Source organism: Carettochelys insculpta, chromosome 2 (assembly GCF_033958435.1).
Source record: "Carettochelys insculpta isolate YL-2023 chromosome 2, ASM3395843v1, whole genome shotgun sequence".
Classification (NCBI taxonomy): Eukaryota; Metazoa; Chordata; order Testudines; family Carettochelyidae; genus Carettochelys; species Carettochelys insculpta.
In genome coordinates this window covers 45,252,785-45,271,944 of record NC_134138.1, presented here as the reverse complement: position 1 = coordinate 45,271,944, position 19,160 = coordinate 45,252,785, and the positions used below count along the sequence as shown (strand labels likewise).

The window sequence follows — 19,160 nt, the reverse complement described above, 5'->3', positions numbered from 1 at the left end:
ATGAAACATGCTGAGATTAATTCTCCCAGGAGCATATTAAATTTGTTGTTTGTGAACCATTTTTACTTCTAGGTTAAAACAGATTCAAATGTACTTACAATAACTCATGCAGAATTCAGATTTGCTTTCACTGCCTATAATAGGGAAATCTCTTTGTTTGTAAATGTAATAACTGAAAAGAAGAAAAATGACTACTAAATTATTATGCATTTTTTCCAACGCTTTCATCTTCTCAGGATTTAAACCGTATGAGAGGTGAACTGTTGGTACCTGGCTCACAGCTTGACTTGGGTCCTCGTGAATCTAAGATTCCTATACTCTTGGTTCAGCAGCCAGGGAAAGTGGCTGGTGAAGATCGACAAGGATGGGGAAGTGGCTGGGATATCTGTCTCCCAAAGGGATGGGGCATGGCTTTCTGGATTCCTTTTGTAAGTGGCTTTCATTACAAATTTCAAGCAAATATGGCTGGTTGTACGTTCATTTACTCTGATGTGTGTGTACTAGGGAAAACTTGTCCTTGTGCAACCAGCTGCTGGGTCAAAATGTCAATTTACAAAAAACAGCTGAAAAAAAATATTTTAAGCAACCTACCATTGTGCCAGTTATAGCACCAATAATAGATGTTTGAAAGAGCATGAAATGAAACTTTACATGGGGACGGAGTGAGGAGGGCAGTTCTGCTTTGTAGTTTTGTCCATTTTTGTGTTTAAGGGTGTATTTCTTTGAGAGAGAAAATGAATACAGAACTTTAAGAAAAAAATGGGTATTCTGAGAGTTTGCAAAGATTCTTATTTGGCACTTACTACTACTATCTATATAGCCTAGCCCTAGGTTGACCTCTCCAGCATGCTGCCAGCTAAGGGTTTTTACAGAACACAGGTTAGCAGTCTGATTTCATGGGACCAGAAACAACACAGGAAAGTTTGTTAAGCTGATTGCTCTTACCCTTCATGTTTGGAATTTAAAGAGGATGGGTTATTATAGTTGTTATATAATAGTTCTGTCCACACAGATGGAACAATTGTGGTGATCTGTTGCATAATAAAAGGTAATTGAACAACAGCTTTGCAGAGGTGATATAAGCTTTGTGCCAATACTTTTAGTTTACTTTTTGAAATTATTCTCTAGGTTTGCTGGTGGTTTCTGACAGAGGTGGGAAAAGTACCCCAAAAGTTACTTGAGTAAAAGTACAGTGCACCTGTCTAGAAAACTACTTGAGTAAAAAAACAACGCTGCCGCATCTCGGTTGCACTCAGGTACCCAGAAATGAAAATCAGCCACTCTGTGGATGCTTCTGGGTACCTGAGTACAATCATGATGTGCTGCCATTGCATTTTTACCCAAGAAGTTGCCCAGAAGGGCGCTTGGAATTTTACTTAATTGTATATCTCCCCCCGACCACCACCACCACAAGCAGCCAAACTTTACTCAAGTGAATTTTTGGGTACTTTTCCCACCTCTGTGTTTTGAGAATTAAAGTAATAAGGCACAAGTAGCATTTTGTCCAAATGAGGCTTTAGAATGGGATATCCACACTTTAATTACATTTTCAAAACAAAGCTAAAAAAAGCTCAATACTCTGGTAATGTGGCACTTGGGAATATGCTAATGAGGTGCTTCCATGAATGTGCAGAGGCTTGTTAGCATAATGGCAAAACAGATGCTGTCTGTATAGCCGGGGGGGGAGGCCTTTTGAAATGGCCCCCTGATTTTGAAAGCCCCTTCTTCCCAAACCAAATGGGAAGAAGGGGCTTTCAAAATCAGGGGACTGTTTCAAAAGGCCCGTGGCTACATGGGTGATATGCATTTCAAAACCAGCAGTTCTGAAGTGCATGCAGCTGCCATTATGCTAATGAGCCACTGCGTAGTCATGGAAACACCTCATTAGCATAATTTGAAGTGCCACATTATCATAGCCCCTCCCTGAGAGCAGTTCCTAAGCTGTGTTCCAAGATACTTCAGTAAGGAGCTTCAAAAACCTAATAATGTTATTGCCTTTCAGATATATAGAGGTGCGCGAGTCGGTGGCTTGCAAGAGGGTTTGAAACATTCTGAATATAAAAGAACTCCTCATGTTCCAGATCATTACCCAGACTGTCCTGCTGGAATTCAGTTTGCCAAAGAACTAGAAAACACTCTTCTTGAAAAATTCAAGAGGTGAGGTTAATTTCTTCAAGAGTGATTCATTTTTCTATTTTAATCAAAACTTGATAAACTTTTTTGTTCAGTTCAGTTTCTAGACTTGTGATTTGTAATGGGGCTTTGTTAGTGTTTTAATTCCCACTATATTAAGCTTTGAAAGTCCATGTTATGTGCTCTTCCCTAAATAAATAAAAACCTATTCCCAGAGTTCTGTTCAGAAAAAAGCTGTAATACAATTGTGCACAGTACAACAGAGTAAACAAGCCCATATATTTCGAGTCCCATTAGCAAAACCAATATCTGCCAAATGAAGGATAAAATTGGTGATGAGATGTTTTGGTTTTTTGCTTATTAAAGAGGGTGCATAGGGTGAGAGAGAGAGCACGCACAATAATTAAGCTTGTTAAAGTACTTGAGTATATTTATTTTCCAAGGTAAATAATGCTTATATTCTAATTCTTTGCTCACATCTTCTGAGAAAATAACTTCTGAGAGCATACCTAAAACTTTCATTTTCTTTGAAGTAGACTCTCCATTTGTTAACTAATATCAAATGCACATGTAATACTGAAAATTGTGTGGAAATTTGGCAGTTATTTGTGTCCAATGTGCATTCTGTCTTTAAAGAGACTTGGGAATTGTCTGCATTTCAGTGGTCATCTGAGGGTGATTATATAGAATATTCAGGTTCTTTTGGCTCAGCAGAGCGCTGATTGCCTCCAATGGTGGGACAAGTGGAAGTACTCTCTGGGCAAATCAGCATCAGGTGTTCTGCCTGCTGGCGAGGGTGAAGACTGAATATCAGCAGTGCCAGCAAAGAAGCAGACCTCTTGCAGTCCACAATCCTTGCACTCCAGAAGTACAGATACAAGTTGAACCTCTCTAATATGGAACTCTGTTGTCGGCAACATCCATATCCCATCATGAATTTAGCCAGCCAGATGAACACTTACCATAGATGTGGCCAAGTTTCTCATGGTCCTGTAAAGTTTATTTACAGCCATCAGTTCTGGCTCTCAATGTTCTGTGCTGTTCTTTAGCTGTAATATAACTCTAAATGTCTTTTAAGAGCCCAGGAAGCAATGGAAGTGTTGGTAATGTGCTAGACAATATTGACCTCCTCTGGTCCAGTAAATTCATCTGTCACCGGTCAGCTCCCAAGGATGTTGGACAAGAGAGGTTCAAGCTGTATGTGGCAGTTTGGTGTGAAAGTTACATTTCCAAAGATTCGTAATTCCTGTCCCTCTTTTTTTTTTTGAGTTGATGAAGATGAAAAAGATGCTTAGTTATTTAAAACTGGCTCTGTCACCTTAATTTTTTTTCTGATGATTTGTTAGTTAGCTAAATAGATTATTCTCCTTTATCTGGTATTCCTGCATTTTCTTTTTTCTTAAAGTGCATTATAATGAACATTGTTTTTTCTTCGAGTGGTCCCTGTGGGTGCTCCACAGTAGGTGTCGGGCTTGCCTGGCGCCGCAGATTGGAATTCTTCTAGCAGTTTCCACTGGATCGCGCATGCGCTGATGCGCGCCGCTCCCTTGCGCGCCCTCGGTCATGTGCGCAATCCGGTCCCCGCCAGTTCTTTCTCAACCGCCAACGGCTGCAGACGGAATCCGCTCCGGCTCTATAGCCTGAGACAGATAAGATAGTTGTTTTCCTTGTTAGCTCGTTGTTTTTTCCCTGTTATTTTAAAAAAAAAAAAAAAAAAAAAAAAAAAAAGGCAGCAAAAAAAAAAGTGGAAAAAAAAAGCGTACAAAATAGTAGAGAGAAGAGGAGCGGACAAAGAAGGCTGTTTTAAGCCTTCCACTACCTTGAGGGCCATGAATGTTATTTGGGTTGTAGAACGCACTGATTAGTGGCTAAGTACCCTATTAACAGTAAAGACTCACCGCGATGGCTTCCTTGGGGTTTAAGAAGTGTGAGTCATGCTGCGAGGCTGTGCCGGCCTCTGATGGGCATAGTGAGTGCATTCGTTGCGTGGAGGAGTCCCATGTTACCCAGAAGTGTTCGCACTGCACTAAGCTTACAGCCAGGGCCAGGAAGGACAGAGAAATGAGGCTCAAAATGATCTTGTTTGATAAGGCCCTCCAGCCTGAGCCACCAGAGAAGCCTCACACAGAAGGGTCCTCTGGGTCACATAAAAGGAAGGAGACGTCTTTGACCCCCTCTGTGCAAAAGAAGAAGAAACTCTTCCCGGCTCGATCCTTGCCAGCGGTTCCAGCGAGCAGGACGAGCGGAACGCAGAGCCCTCAGCCGCGGGCTGATGAAAGCGGTTGTGCACGTGGCCGGGGCCGGGCCTCCGACTATGCAGCAGTCGGCACGGAGGGCGCCATGGGCACCAGCGCAGCAAGCGCCGCCTCACGCGGCACCGGCTATCGCGGCACCGACGGCGCAGGGGCACCCAGCACGGGGCCCACCGGCGCCGGAGGAAGCTACCCGCGCGGCACCACTGATGACGGTACCGAGCGCGGCACCGACAGGGGGGCCGAGATCCCCGACACAGGAGGGGGCGGCGCCCACCCTGCGGGGTGGGGGAAGGCTAGAGCCAAAACCCGGCACCTCAGTCCCTCTCCAGACAGGGCTGTGATGCCCTTATCACCCAGCCCCCCCACCCAAGATATATACGCCGTATCGCTGGGCGGCAGCTCCACCGGCTTATTTTGGACCTTCCTCTCCGTTTCTCCAACCACCTTCACCATGGCTCAGGCCTCCTTCACCCTTTTTGGGCATGGATCCCTATGAGTACTATGACAAACCACCTTCACCATTATCAATGTCGTCACGGAGATCCCGCTCTCCCAGACATCATGGATACACTCTCCTATCGTGGTCCAGGTCTCCATCACCAGGCCCTTGTCCATGTTGTTATGGCCGTCCTCATCATACTGAATGCCGACATCGGAGGTCTAGATCCAGGGGCAGATCCCCTCCCACTCCTCGCCAATATTCCCGTGTACACTCTCACTCTGGGAGAGGAATGCAGCTGTCCCAGGGGGAATTAGGTCCAGAGTCCCGAGACTTTCCTTCACAGCCCACGAAGGAGCAAGCATACCAGCAAACTCGGGAGCCAGAGGACTTGGGGGAGGTTTATCCCAGCGGTTCTTCCTCATCCTCCCCAGATGAGGCAATTGTCCCCAGGGATGTCTCCCCTCCGGATGACCTTAAACAATTCCAAGAGCTGTTCAAAAGAGTAGTATACATGCAGGACATTCAAATAGCAGAGGTACAGGAGAAGCATTATAAACTCCTGAAAAATTTGAGACCCCCGGCTTCATCTAAAATCGCTATCCCACTGGACGAAGCCATTATGGAGTCAGCCACTAACATATGGCAGACTCCGGCCTCTATTCCGCCTACGAACAAAAGGGCAGATAAGAAATACTTCGTCCCAGCCAAGGGCATGGAATTCCTGTTTAGCCACCCACAACCCAATTCTTTGGTGGTCGAATCGTCCCAGCAGAGGTCGAAGACGTCTCAGTACAAATCAGGGGGGTCGGATAAAGATGCTAAGAAATTAGAGCTGTTCGGCAGGAAGGTCTACTCCTCCTCTACCCTATTATTGAGAATGGCAAACTACGCGGCACATTTATCAAACCATAACTTTGACAATTACTCTAGACTCACCTCTCTCATGGATTCCCTTCCGGAGGACAAGAAGCCAGTGTTAAAGGCGATTGTCCAGGAGGGCTACGCAGCCTCACGAATGGGAGTTCAGATTGCCCTGGACGTGGCGGACACAGCGGCACGCTCATCAGCCGCAGCAGTGGCAATGCGTAGGGAATCCTGGCTCCAGACGTCTGGTATCCCCAGAGATCTACAGGCAAAGATCGTGGATCTTCCCTTTGACAAGCAAAAGCTGTTTGCAGAATCAACCGACTCGGTCCTCCACTCTAGCAAAGATTCGAGGGCCACACTTAAGACCTTGGGTATCTACACTCCTCCATACAAGAAAAAGATATTCTATCCTCAGCAAAGACGCTACGCTTACCAACCACAGCATGCACAATATCAGCGAGGCTATGACCAAGAGAGCCATCAACAGCACCAGCAGTACAGGGCCCCCAGGCGACGTTCTCAACAAAGTTGTACAACCTTGGGGCAAGCCCAGAGGCAGCAAGTTTGACGGGTATGTTGAGGACTACACTATCAATACCATCGCTCAATGCCACTCTCACCTCATGTTCCATCATCGCCTCAAACCGTTCCATTCCCAATGGCAAAAGATCACAACAGACAAATGGGTGCTGGAAATTATAGCCACGGGTTACATGATGCCCTTCCAGTCACTTCCACCGACAAAACCTCCCACCTGGCCTCCTCTCAGGGGCCCTTCTCACGAGGCGAGGCTGAAGCAGGAGGTAGATCACCTCATGACCATAGGGGTGGTGGAAAGAGTGCCAGAACAATTCCAAGGGAAAGGTTTTTACTCACACTACTTCCTAACAGAGAAGAAAACAGGAGGCTGGAGGCCGATTTTGGACCTACGGGGCCTCAACTGATACTTGCGCAAGCAGCGCTTCTGGATGATTACAGTTGCCTCCATACTTATGGCACTGGACGATGGAGACTGGTTTGCAGCCCTCGACTTACAAGACGCTTACTTTCATATACCAGTCCACCCGACACACAGACACTTCCTCCGTTTCACGGTCGGCAGGGAGCATTTCCAATACAGGGTTCTTCCGTTCGGCCTGTCCTCGGCCCCCAGAGTCTTTACCAAAACCCTGGCAGTGGTATCAGCTTACCTGCACAGGCAGGGCGTGTTTATCTTTCCATATCTGGATGACTGCCTACTGAAAGGGGCCTCAAAGGCAGAGGTCCTACACATGATACGCATCACCGCGAACACATTTACTTCGCTGGGCCTAGTTATCAACCTTGCAAAGTCAAAGACCGAACCCACACAAGATATAGAGTTCATAGGGGCGTGCATAAACTCTATCGCATCAAGAGTATACCTGCCCGACGCCCGCTTTCGCACCATCAAATCCTTGGTGCAAGTCATGACGTACAGCCCCACGGTGCCGGTCCTAACGTGCCTGCAACTGTTGGGGCACATGGCGGCTGCCGCATTTGTGGTACAGAATGCCAGATTACACATGCGAAGCCTGCAGCACTGGCTGGCGAGTGTTTACAAACCGGCATCCCATACCGTCCACAGAGTAGTATCGCCCACGACGGAGGTACGCAAGTCGCTAGCGTGGTGGGCAGATCCCAAGAACCTGCTAGTGGGAGTGCCCTTCCACCAACCGCAAACTTCCATTTTTCTTACAACCGACGCCTCCCACATAGGATGGGGAGCGCACATTGGCAGCAAGGTGACGCAAGGGCTATGGTCCCCCGCGGAACAGACACTGCACATAAATATACTGGAGCTCAGAGCAGTGTTCAATGCGTGCAGACGTTTTCGGAAATACCTGCACGGCAATGTAGTCGGGATCAATACCGACACTACCTCCACCATGTTCTACATCAATCGACAAGGAGGGGCACGGTCCTGTGCGCTATGCGCAGAAGCAGTCTGATTTGTGGAATTGGTGCATTGCCAACAACATAACGTTGAAAGCCTCGTACTCGCCGGGCGCCCACAACGTGAAGGCAGATCAACTGAGCAGGCGCTTTGCACTCATGCATGAATGGCAGATTCGCTCCGACCTGCTACAACGCATATTTCGCACCTGGGGGTTTCCCCAAGTCGATTTGTTTGCCACCCAGCACAACAAGAAGTGCCCTCAGTACTGCTCCAGAGCAGGAATAGGGCAGGGGTCCCTGGGCGACGCCTTCATGATCTCATGGAAGGGCCCTCTACTCTACGCGTTTCCCCCCACAACACTTATCCACAAGGTTCTGCAGAAAGCCAGAAGGGAGAGAGCTCTCATGATACTCATAGTTCCAACTTGGAACCGACAATATTGGTTTCCCTTGCTTCTGCGCATGTCGGATCGTCCACCACTCCCCCTACCAGTAGCGCCGGACTTACTCACGCAGGCTCAGGGGTCCATAGTGCACCCTCACCCTCAGGGACTGTGCTTACAAGCATGGTTAAGCCATGGCTCAGCGCCTTACAGAGCACGTGTACGGAGGGAGTAAGACAAGTCTTAGAGTGTAGCTGAAGGACCTCCACCAGGAGGACTTATGAACAGAAATGGACACGCTTTGCCGCCTGGTGCTCTGCCAAACAGTTAGCTCCTCTTGACGTTCCTATAACTGTAATTCTAGAATATCTGCTGGACCTCAAATGAGACAGGCTCTCTCTCTCCTCGCTAAAGGTCCACCTCGCAGCTATATCAGCTTTTCGGCACAAAGAGGAAGGGCCCACCATATTTGCCCATCCTATCGTCACAAGGTTCTTGAAGGGGCTGGTAAACCTGTACCCTCCTCGAAAACCGCTACCACCATCGTCGACTTTGGACTCGGTACTCCACACGCTATCGGGACCACCCTTCGAACCATTAGCCACAGTACCCCTCTGACTACTTACCATCAAAACGACCTTCCTTCTTGCGATTACAACAGCCGCAGGGTGAGCGAGCTCGCAGCAGTGATGGCAACACCGCCCTGCACAGTATTCTCAAAGGAGGCGGTGATCTTACGGTTACACCCAGCCTTCGTTCCGAAAGTTTCCTCAGAGTTCCACATTAACGAACCAATAGTATTACCCTCGTTTTACCCGAAGCCTCACAGCTCCAGCAAGGAGGCGCGCCTGCACCTCCTAGATGTGAGGAGGGCGTTGGCCTTTTACATAGACAGAACTAAGTCCTTCCGGAAAACAGTTAGGCTTCTGGTGTCTCTCGTTCCCAGGTCAAAAGGGGAAGGCCTCTCTTCCCAGAGAATTTCAAAGTACATTGTGTCCTGTATAAAACTGTGCTACGAGCTTTGAAAGACCCCTTTGCTAGCCCCGCCCAGGGCTCACTCCACCAGGGCGGTGGCGGCATCAACGGCCTTCTTCAAGGGAATCGTGTTGAAAGACATTTGTAGAGCGGCGACTTGGTCATCCTACGACACCTTCGCCAAGCATTATGCCCTGCATCGGGTGTTTGATGAGGATACCCGTCTGTCGACAGCAGTCCTCTCGGGGGCAAGCTGCTCATGAATCGAGTACCCGCCTCCTTACTTGGGGTTACTGCTGGGTAGTCACCTACTGTGGAGCACCCACAGGGACCACTCGAAGAAGAAAGAGAAGTTACTCACTTGTAGTAACGATGATTCTTCGAGATGTGTCCCCGTGGGTGCTCCACTACCCGCCCATCCTCCCCGCTTCGGATCTCTGTCTAGTGTTTTTCAGGAGCATCCGAGGTGGTTGGTCAAGGAACTGGTGGGGACTGGACCGTGCACATGACCGAGGGTGCGCAAGGGAGTGGCGCACAAGGGAGTGGCGCGCATCGGCGCATGCGCGATCCAGTGGAAACTGCTAGAAGAATTCCGATCTGCGGCGCCAGGCGAGCCCGACACCTACTGTGGAGCACCCACGGGGACACATCTCGAAGAACCATCGTTACTACAAGTGAGTAACTTCTCTTTCATTGCTTCCAAGTTATGGGACGTTTTTGTTCTTTTGTTGTAGACGCCCACCTGCAAAAAGGGCAAACTATGTCAAACTTGGTACCGTGGCACCTTTCCTCTGTCCGTGGGAGCAACTAACCAGGAACTGGGAAGTAAGAAACAGAGGTCAGGAAGAATCTGTGCCTCCTTCATCGCCAGATAGAAAGAACTATGCAACTGAAAGGCAGGTTCCTTGTGATCCCAACCCTGGACTAGTTGTGGAGGATTCTCAGGGTGGCATTATGGAAGAAAGAATAAAGATTCAAGATGTATGCAAAGTACATGGAACTGCAGCAGGTAGCAGTTTCTTTGTTCTCAGGTATGTAGAAGTGACTTACTAGTAACTTCCGTCCTGCATACTTATTATGAAAAGGGATGACTTATTGGAAAGCCAGGAGAATTGACAATCTGACTTCCCCCTACTCTACCTTGGTGGGAGGATGCGAAAGTGGCATATTATATTTAGAAAAACTTGTTAATTGTAAGGGGGGAAAAAAGGAAACATGCACCTAAACATGCTTCTATTAACAGTTTAAAAACTCTGTGCCTCTTGATAAATGTTCTTGTAGTCCCCTCTTTAATGCATGGATAAGGACAGTTGTTGTCACCACTGGTGATCCTACAGAGGTAAGGGAAATCTCACATGACTTCTAGAACAGATATTGCATGCTAGCGCAGGTGAAGAGAAGTGCCTTAGGCTGTGTATGCACGACAGCACTTTCTCATGCTCCTCTACTAACATCATATATGCCATCATGTGCCAACAATGCCCAGATGCTTTGTATATTGGACAGACTTCTAACTCCCTTAGACAAAGGGTCAACGGTCACAAAACAGACATCAAAACACTCCAGATCCACAAACCAGTTAGTCAACATTTTAATGGAATGAGGCATTCTGTCAATGACCTCAAGGTATGTGTGTTACTGAAGAGAAATTATTGCTCTGTTTTAGAAAGAAGTGGACGAGCTGACATTTATATTCAAATTTGGCACATTAACACATGGTTTAAATCGTGATGGGAACTTTGAGTCACTATAGGGGCTTGTCTGCATACTTGGCTCAATCTAATTCTTGATCTTCCCTCCCACCCCTCCACTCTCTGATTTGCTCACCTTGATTATCTTTTTCTGATTTGTCCTCCTTGCTTACTGTTTTTGGTTCTCTGTGTCTTAAATATTGAGTCTGTTCTGGTCTGGCTATGGTCTGAAGAAGTGGGTCTGTCCCACAAAAGCTCACCTAATAAACTATTTTCCTAGTCTTTAAAGTGCTACTTGACTGCTTTTTGTTTTGATAGTGTATAGACTAGCACGGCTTACTCTCTGTTACTACAGCATAAAGGTGATTTTAAGGCACTTAGCTTGATCTTACAGTGTGACTGTCTTCACTGAAATACCATTTGGTCGATTTTAAGGGGCACTAAGGTCAACGTTTTTGCATTGACCCTTGAATTTAAAAGGTTGAATGAATTCTAGTGTGGAAACAGCATTACTTTAAATCAATTTGATTGCTCTCCAGAGGAGGCCCACAGGTATCCCACAATGCCCCATAGGTGTCTGTCCTGGATGCTTTCACCTCTGCTGCTCTACAGGTGCACAGGAAGTAGGTAACAAGAAGTGTGGGAATTTGAATTACTTTTCTTTCTGACCAGCGTGAATAGTGTGGAGCGCACCTCAGGAGCCATCCGTCCCATCACATCTGGACATCATGACTACTCGGGTTTCTTCTCATCAGAGTTCTCAGGGTCGCAAAAGAGCTCCAGCTTGAAGCTATAATGAGATCCAGGTCTCTTTTCTGTGTGGGGTGAAGAATCAATGCTGAGCAGACTACGAGTCAGCAAATGAAATGTGGACATTTGGACAAGGTTTCACAGGGCATGATCGATAAAATGTATGTGCAGGATGCTCAGCAATACTGGCTTAAAATAAAGGAGCTCTGGCAGAATTATCACAAAGTGTGAGAAGCCAACAGGCAATCTGGGTCAGCTCAGTGCCACTCTTGGGAAGGACCCAACCACGCTCCCTGAGGCTAGCATGGACTCTTCAGGAGACTTTCGTTAGGTCTCTGGTGAGAGTTGAGAGGGAGCAGAAAGTGGAGGTGGCTAAAGAGAGGGATGCCAACAGTCAGCAGGCACATAAGGAAGCTGATTGTGCCAGCCTGGAGCTCTTTGTCACTTTGTAGCCAGTCACCTCATTCACACCTGAGGCTCTGGGTCCAGTAATGCTTTTGAGGGCTCCTCTGGTGAGTATATTTTTTTTAGACTGCAACAAGCAGGTTATGGCTGGGGTGGGGTATAGGTTTACTTCTGTTTAACATTTTTTTTTTAAACTGCTACAACCAGGTTGCAGGTCAGGTATGGTGGATTTATGCCCCTTAGAACAGCTTGTTAATATTTCTGGGGATGGAGTGCTTATTCTTTTTGAAGATCTCCATACAGGTGTCAAGCAGGTACTCATTTATTTTGTCGCACAAGGTTTTTAGGGAAGCCTGATTTATTGCAGCTTCCATGATAGCACACCTTGCCACACAAGCTAACCAGTAAGTAATCTGGTATCATTTGGCAAATTTTTCAGCCTCGTGCTCTCACAGTATGAGCATATTTTCTTTTTCACTCTCTGTTATTCGTAGGCAGCTAATGTCTCTTTTTGCAACCTAGAAGAAGCACGGAAAGTTTAATTTGAGTTTGTCCCCTTAACATTATCACATTGCTTCCTGGCCCCTTAAATTTCTCAGGACTTCCCTGCCACGCAACATGGCTGGCAAGCTGTCCTGTCTCTGCCCTCCATGGGCTGTGCTGGCTCTCTCCCCTCCCAGTACGCTGCTGGCTTTTTCCCTGCACGGGATTTATGGGGATCTGCTGAGAGAGGATTTTTACTGTGCTTTACAGTTTACAAGGATGACCACACCCACGCCCTCAGGCCTGCCATGTGTCCAGTTGGCTCAAACTCTCCCCACCACACAGTTGCTGGGCTGTGCAGACTATGCTCTCAGACACTGGCATTCCAGCAAAGGGTTTCCCTGATTTAAATGGCTTTTTCTCTCAAGATTTATGAGCATCTGTCAAGAAAGTGGTTTTTTTTCTGTGCTTTACAGTTTAGAGAATACACCCTTCCCCACCCGCAAGCCTGCCATGAGCCACCAAAGAAGATTTTTTCCATGCTTTCCAGTTTTACAGGGCTTTGTTTCAATCCCCCCCACCACGTCCTCCTTAAGCTGCCAAGATCTTACATGTCCACAATAAAATGGTCTGGATAGCTTCTGTTCTGAAGAGGTTAATTTATTGTCATCCTTGAGAAGCCACTTGGAAAACAAAACTTGCAGTGATTGTCAAACAGCAACCCATTCATTCTATGGGTAAGCGCTTTGTGCTACATTTAAAAATTACATCTCAAATACTGACCTTCACTATCTTCAGCAGACAGCGTGACTGGGGGAGACAAGGTTGCTGCGATGAGGCGGAAAATAGAGAGATCCAAACAGGGCATCATTCTGCAGCAGCTAGAGAAGGCAGACAAGCAATGAGTCAAAGCTGCTGCTGACAGAAGGTTGATCCAGGAGTGGAGGCAAACCATTCTCCAGTGCAGGAACAAGGACTCAGCAGAGCTCCTGACAGTTGTCAGGGAGCAAACAGACATCCTCTGTTCCATGCTGGAGGTGCAGAAGGACACCCACCATAGGACTCATTATGAGGCCTCCACACCATGTTGCTCAGCCTCCCCTCGATATGGCTTGACCTCCATGGTGGAGGTCCCCGAATGTGGGGGTGGGGGCCAAGGACAGTCTCTCACTCCACCCCCATGGCCTCTCCCTGCTGCAAAAGGCTCACATGCCATTGTTCCCTTCTTTTTCCTACCCCTTAGCCTTCCCCGCCTCATTAAATAAAAATAATCTTTGTGAAAACCACAGTGTTTTTTTATTGGTTCATATGGAGTGGGGTGCAGTTGGAGGTGCTTTCATAAAGGTCAAGCACACATCATTTTGGTGGCTGGAGGGGGTATCACAGTAATTAAATGCAGCAGGTTTATGTGGCTGTCTGCTCATTCACATAGCTATTTTCCAAAGCCTCCCTGAATGCCGTTACTTCTGCATGTGCATTGGTGAATGCCCTTGTGTCCGTTTGTGCATGAGCACAGCCCAGGACATCTGCCTCTGTAACTCAGGCTGGCATGCAGTAGTCCCCTTTTGATTCTCAATTGTTGTGGACAATACAGCATGCTGCAACCAGAGCGGGGATGTTGGTTTAACAAAGGTCCAAATGGGTGAAAAGGCACCCGAATCTGGCTTTTAAATGGCCAAAGGCACATTCCATCACCATTCTGCTCTTGCACAGTCTGTAGTTAAGCACTCGTGGTTGAGATCCAGGGTGCCTGTGTGTGGCTTCATGAGCTAAAGGAGCAGAAGGTAAGCAGAGTCGCCCAAGATCTCTGTAGGCATCTCCATGTCACCAATCTTGATTTTTCTGGTCCAGGAAGAAAGTTCCATTCTGGAGCTTTCTCTACAGGGTTGAATTTCTTAAGATGCGTATGTTGTGCACCTTCCCTGATCATCCCACATAGATGTTGGTGAAACATCATTTGTGATCCACCAACACAAACGACACCATGGAGAAATAGTCCTTGCAGTTTGTGTACTCTGAAGCCATATGGTCCAGGGCCAAGGTGGGGATATGCATTCCATCTATTGCCCTGCTGCAGTTAGGAAATCCCATGACAGCAAAGCCATCCACTGTGTCCTGCACATTTTCTGGAGTCACAGTCTTCCACAGCAGCTGGGCACTGATTGCATTGGCTACCTGAATCACCACAGCCCCCACTGTAGATCTGCCCAACCCGAATTGGTTTTCCACTGACTGGTGGCAGTCGGGTATTGTAAACTTCCACAGAGCAATTGTCACTCACTTGGGAACTGTCAAAGCAGGTCTTATTCTGGTATTCCTGTGCTTCAGGGTAGGGGACAGCAACTCACAAAGTTTCATGAAAGGGCCTTGCGCACGCGGAAGTTCTGCAGCCACTGCTGATCATCCCAGACATCCAAAATGATGTAGGTCCCACCAGCATGTGCTAGTTTCACGTCTCCTGAACCGGCGCTCCACTGTAACCAATGCATCCAGGGCAGCCAGCAGCTTTACATTCCAGTTCTCCAATATCATCATCCGAATCATCCACATCCATCTCACCCGCCCACTGTCTTTGTCTAATTAAATATTGTGTGACACATCAGGAAGTGGCCATAACACACTGTGCAATGATTCTAAGCTGTTCAGGATCCATGCTAGTGACCTGCAGTGCTGTGAGCCAGGCACGGGCTTTGGGAAGATGGCACGAAGAACGGCACAAAATTCCTTGGGCTGGCCATTTGTTTTCCAACGGTAGGGAGAGTGGGGAAATTGCATTCTGGGGTGATGACCTCAGACACCCACAAGCACTTGCACACATTTTTTTCTATTATCCACTGGCACAAAAACCCAGAATGCAATGGGGCAACAGGCACTGTGGGATAGGTATTCACAGTGCATTGCTGACATGGTCAAATGTAAGTAAGGCAATGGAGACATGCTATGTCGACCTTCTGGACTCATCTTTGACTTTATATATTCTGGCAGTAAAAAGTTGACTTCAGTAACTTCAGCTTTATTTTGTGGCGTAGATGTAGCCTAGGTGTATCATTTTTTTTCATAGCAGCATATGAAAATAGTGATAAAACTGAAGAAAATAAATCTGGCATCAGAGAAGTCAAAAGTGCTGGACTGTGCCTTTTTCAGTGAACAGTTCTATACTTGTTTTTTGGTTTTATAATTTGTTTTTTAATTTTGAGACATTTTACAAAGGTTGTCTAAGGTAGCTTTTTTAATCATTAATTTACAATACACTTCTATTGTACTTTATTGAACATCCCTAATTCATCTTTTAAACTTCCAACAGGAGCAGAAAAGTATTAAAGCAGTTGTCAGCCTGGTGCTGGCCTACTTGTGGAGAAGGTCAGAGGCTACGCCGTGCTTCAAGGCTTGGACAGAGGGAAATGACTGAAGATGCTCTCTTACCGATCTTTAAGTGCTACCCAAAGGCACTAGTATGGGTCAGCTTGTCTCTACTAAGGAAGGGTAGCCCTGAATTACATGCCATGATATGCATTCCAACACAGGAGGATTTTGTACAGCTTAACAAAGACCAGCTCTTCTGTGGGCCTCAAGAACCCAAGCACAGTGACATGTTCAAACACAAGATACTGAAACAAAAAGAGAGAAAAAAGAAAAAAAACAATGGGAAGGCTCTAGAAAGTGGTTCTTCTGATGCCTTGGAGGCAAAGGCAGTTGAGGAGCAGAAAGAACTAATTCTTGGCTTATGGCCTGACCCTCTACCAGATGTTACTTCCCACTGCTCTAGAATTCTTTTAGGGTTTGTCACTCAAGGGGATTTTTCATTAGCTGCTGGCTGTGGAGAAGCACTGGGGTTTGTAAATTTGACAGGATTACTGCATATGTTATCCAGTCAACCAGCTGATAAAAAAGGGCTTGTTTTGTTAAGAACTCCAGCATCTCTGCAATACAGATTTGCTAGACTTAAAATTGAGGTATAAACCTCATGTTATAATACAATAAGGTACAGATATACCAAAGAAATTGTTCCTTGTTTGAAGTCTTCAGACTTTCTCTAATTCTGGTCTCAAATCTCAAGAAATAATTGTGTACCCCATGTTTGTAATGGGCAATTTATCTTTCATTTAACTAGCCTGTTAAAGAATTAACCTGCTGATCATTTAAAATGTTTATATAGCTCAAATAGTCTGTTTTTTAGTTGTGAATGTCTGTATCAGTTTCTGGTTTAAAACATATGTTGACTTTTGCATCCAGAAAAACTTGCATTATGCTGATATTTTTTCCTAAAGGGCATACTATTTTTTTTGTTGCTGTTCCAATGCAATTAAAGCCAACAATATCAAAGATCTTTCACTTTTACAGTGTTTCCACTTCAAAAGGCTGTTGGTCATATGGCTGCTGGACTCTGATTACAGTTCGTGCTTCTGGTAAATGCATGCTGCCTGGTGCTGAGGGAGGCTCTCTAGCAGTACCGCAAATTTGACTGCAATGCTAGGCCTTCCTCGGGTGGCAAGAGGATGCAACAAAACAACCCCTTACCACCTTTTAGGTCCCAGGTCCCACCTGCACGGACTTATGACGGGCTGCACACTCGGTTGACCCGGACCCCACCGAACCCCCCTTGGGTAGGCAGGAGCTAGGAGGAGCAACGAGACAGACAACCAGATTTTTTCCAAACACTTACAATAAATTTTAATTCTTAAGGAGGGAATGGAATATTATTGCACGTACTTATTTTAGCAACAGTACACACTTACTTGAGTTAAAAACAAGGTGTTCATGTTAACACTAAAGTGACGTGGTTTTGAATAAATTAGGTGTAGAGGTAGGGTGTTGTAGAGGTAGGTTTGAAGGAAGTTGTATAGAGATAAGCTGTATAGAGGTAGGTTGTTGTATATAGGTAAGCTTGAAGGAAAGTAATAAATATATGAACATTAATAGCTATAGAAATATATATGTCTTTTCTAAAATAAAGGAGAGGGAGGGCGCTACCCCTCTTACCCTTACTGGGATTGGGTCGCTGCTCCGATCCAAATATTAATTATGGCCAATGGAGGATTTCCCTCTCTCTTGAGCCAGAGAAGAAAATAGGAAAGAAGGGAGGCCACACCTTCACCTTAGTGTGTATTTTCATAATAAGTTGTCAGCAAGTGACTACCAATTCCTCCGTAAGTGAATATTATTAACTAACAACTAATATCTAGAATTAATATACTAAAATAATTTAATAAATTTCTTATTTACTACTAACAATTCTAATAATCTAACTAATTAAATAACATTAAAAACCCTGTCTATAAATATGTCTATAAATACCAATTATAATAATAACAGTTCTAGATTGAACAGGCTTGTTAAGTGTCCTTTTTTAAATTAGAGCCTGGCCTTGGGGTCAGGCCCCTGGGTACTGCCCCTGCCCTGCGAGGCAGGGACACAGCAAGGGGATCAACCTTCCTCCCCCACTGGGGGTCCCGTTGCCACTGACGAGTGGGGATGTGGTGCCTGTGGCTCCACACAAAGCGCAGGCCTGTCAGTGAGGATACTTCTCTCAATCGGTGTGTCAGGTCCGGTAAGCAGGTCAGGTCCGGTGAGTGTGATGGTGGGCCCTGGGTTTCACTGAGCCAGCCGCACAGTACCCGCACAAGTGCAAGCCAGTTCGACAGCTGGTAGCTTCCCCACAGGGACACCGCTTGCTGCTGATGCCGCTGTTGCTGCTTGCCACAGGAGTGTGGGTGATGGGCAATCTTGCGCTTCCGGGCAAGTGGTTTGCAATCTTGTGCCTCGGGTAGGTGGCAGTGTTCAGCTCTTCACCTTTTCAGGCTAGCCTAGGGACTGACGGACGTTCCATGGAACCATGCCTTCCTGTCAAGGGCCGCAGAATGGGCTGCGAGCCCTACTTTTATAGAATGTTCTCATGAATATGTATGAGAGTATTAGCATGCAGGCAAAGTCTTCAAACAGGTCCTCAGTTTGGTGGAAGGTTCTGGAAGTTCTCCAGACCCACTCAGTCAGAGCACTGCATGCAAATCCAGGGTACCCATGATTCATGAATATGGATGATCTGATAGAACCTTTTCAAGTTGTCGGGGGAGGTAACAGTCAAAAAGTAACCGTTGGAGTGCTGCTAACTGGCAGGCTATGACAATTTGAAGCTTCATGTGTCTGAGGGGATTTTTCCTCACAGAGCCCTTTCCCACCAAAAGCATGCTGTCCCTGACTCATGGGGGTGATTATGTCCACAGTGATGTTTAAACACGACACCTGGGTCTGTGTATATAGCCATCAACTTTTCAGGACCTATTCGGTCTTGCAGCTGAACTGGTCCGGCTGCTTTAGAGTAAAGTTCCATAACCACCTTTAGTACACACAGCATAGATGACTTGTTTTCATTCAAACAATTCAGTGCTTAAGGGGAACATAAATAACGACCACCTGTGTTAAAGTTTGTAAAGCACTGACTGTGTTGGAATCCGCCTCAACCCACGCTTTAACTTGTTTCTTTCTGAGTCTTTGTGAACATATTAAAAATGCATTTTCCTTTCAGAATAAACATTTTTTGTTATTTAGAAAAGTGGTTTTGGCCTACTGTGTGAAGAGAACTTTTTCAAAACTGGACTCTGAACTATTTCTTTTAAAGGTGTGCTGAAGTGCTTTAAATGAGATAATTAGGATCCTATGCTTAATGTGAAGTAATGCAAATTAGTGGTTACTTTCCAAGAAGGAGATGTTGGCATCATTGTGGATAGTTCTTTGAAAACATCTGCCCCATGTTCAACGTCAGTCAAAAAAACTAGCAAAATGTTAGGAAACATTAGGACCGGAATAGAAGCGACAGAAAATATGCCACTATATAAATCCAAGATATCGACACACTTTGAGT

The 19,160-nt window shown here is 46.1% G+C and overlaps 1 protein-coding gene across 1 annotated transcript in view; it reads left to right on the top strand.

Annotated features, from left to right (window-relative positions):
- The window catches only part of POP1 (POP1 homolog, ribonuclease P/MRP subunit), a 55,946-nt gene extending 37,174 nt beyond the window's left edge, over positions 1-18,772 (top strand). Inside the window, exons 12-15 of the mRNA XM_074985673.1 lie at positions 237-428; positions 2,003-2,157; positions 9,707-10,003; positions 15,606-18,772. Of these exons, the coding sequence (XP_074841774.1) occupies positions 237-428; positions 2,003-2,157; positions 9,707-10,003; positions 15,606-16,260 (1,299 nt within the window). The 3' untranslated portion in view covers positions 16,261-18,772. The remainder of the gene's footprint in view (positions 1-236; positions 429-2,002; positions 2,158-9,706; positions 10,004-15,605) is intronic.
- The last annotated feature ends 388 nt before the right edge of the window (positions 18,773-19,160 follow it).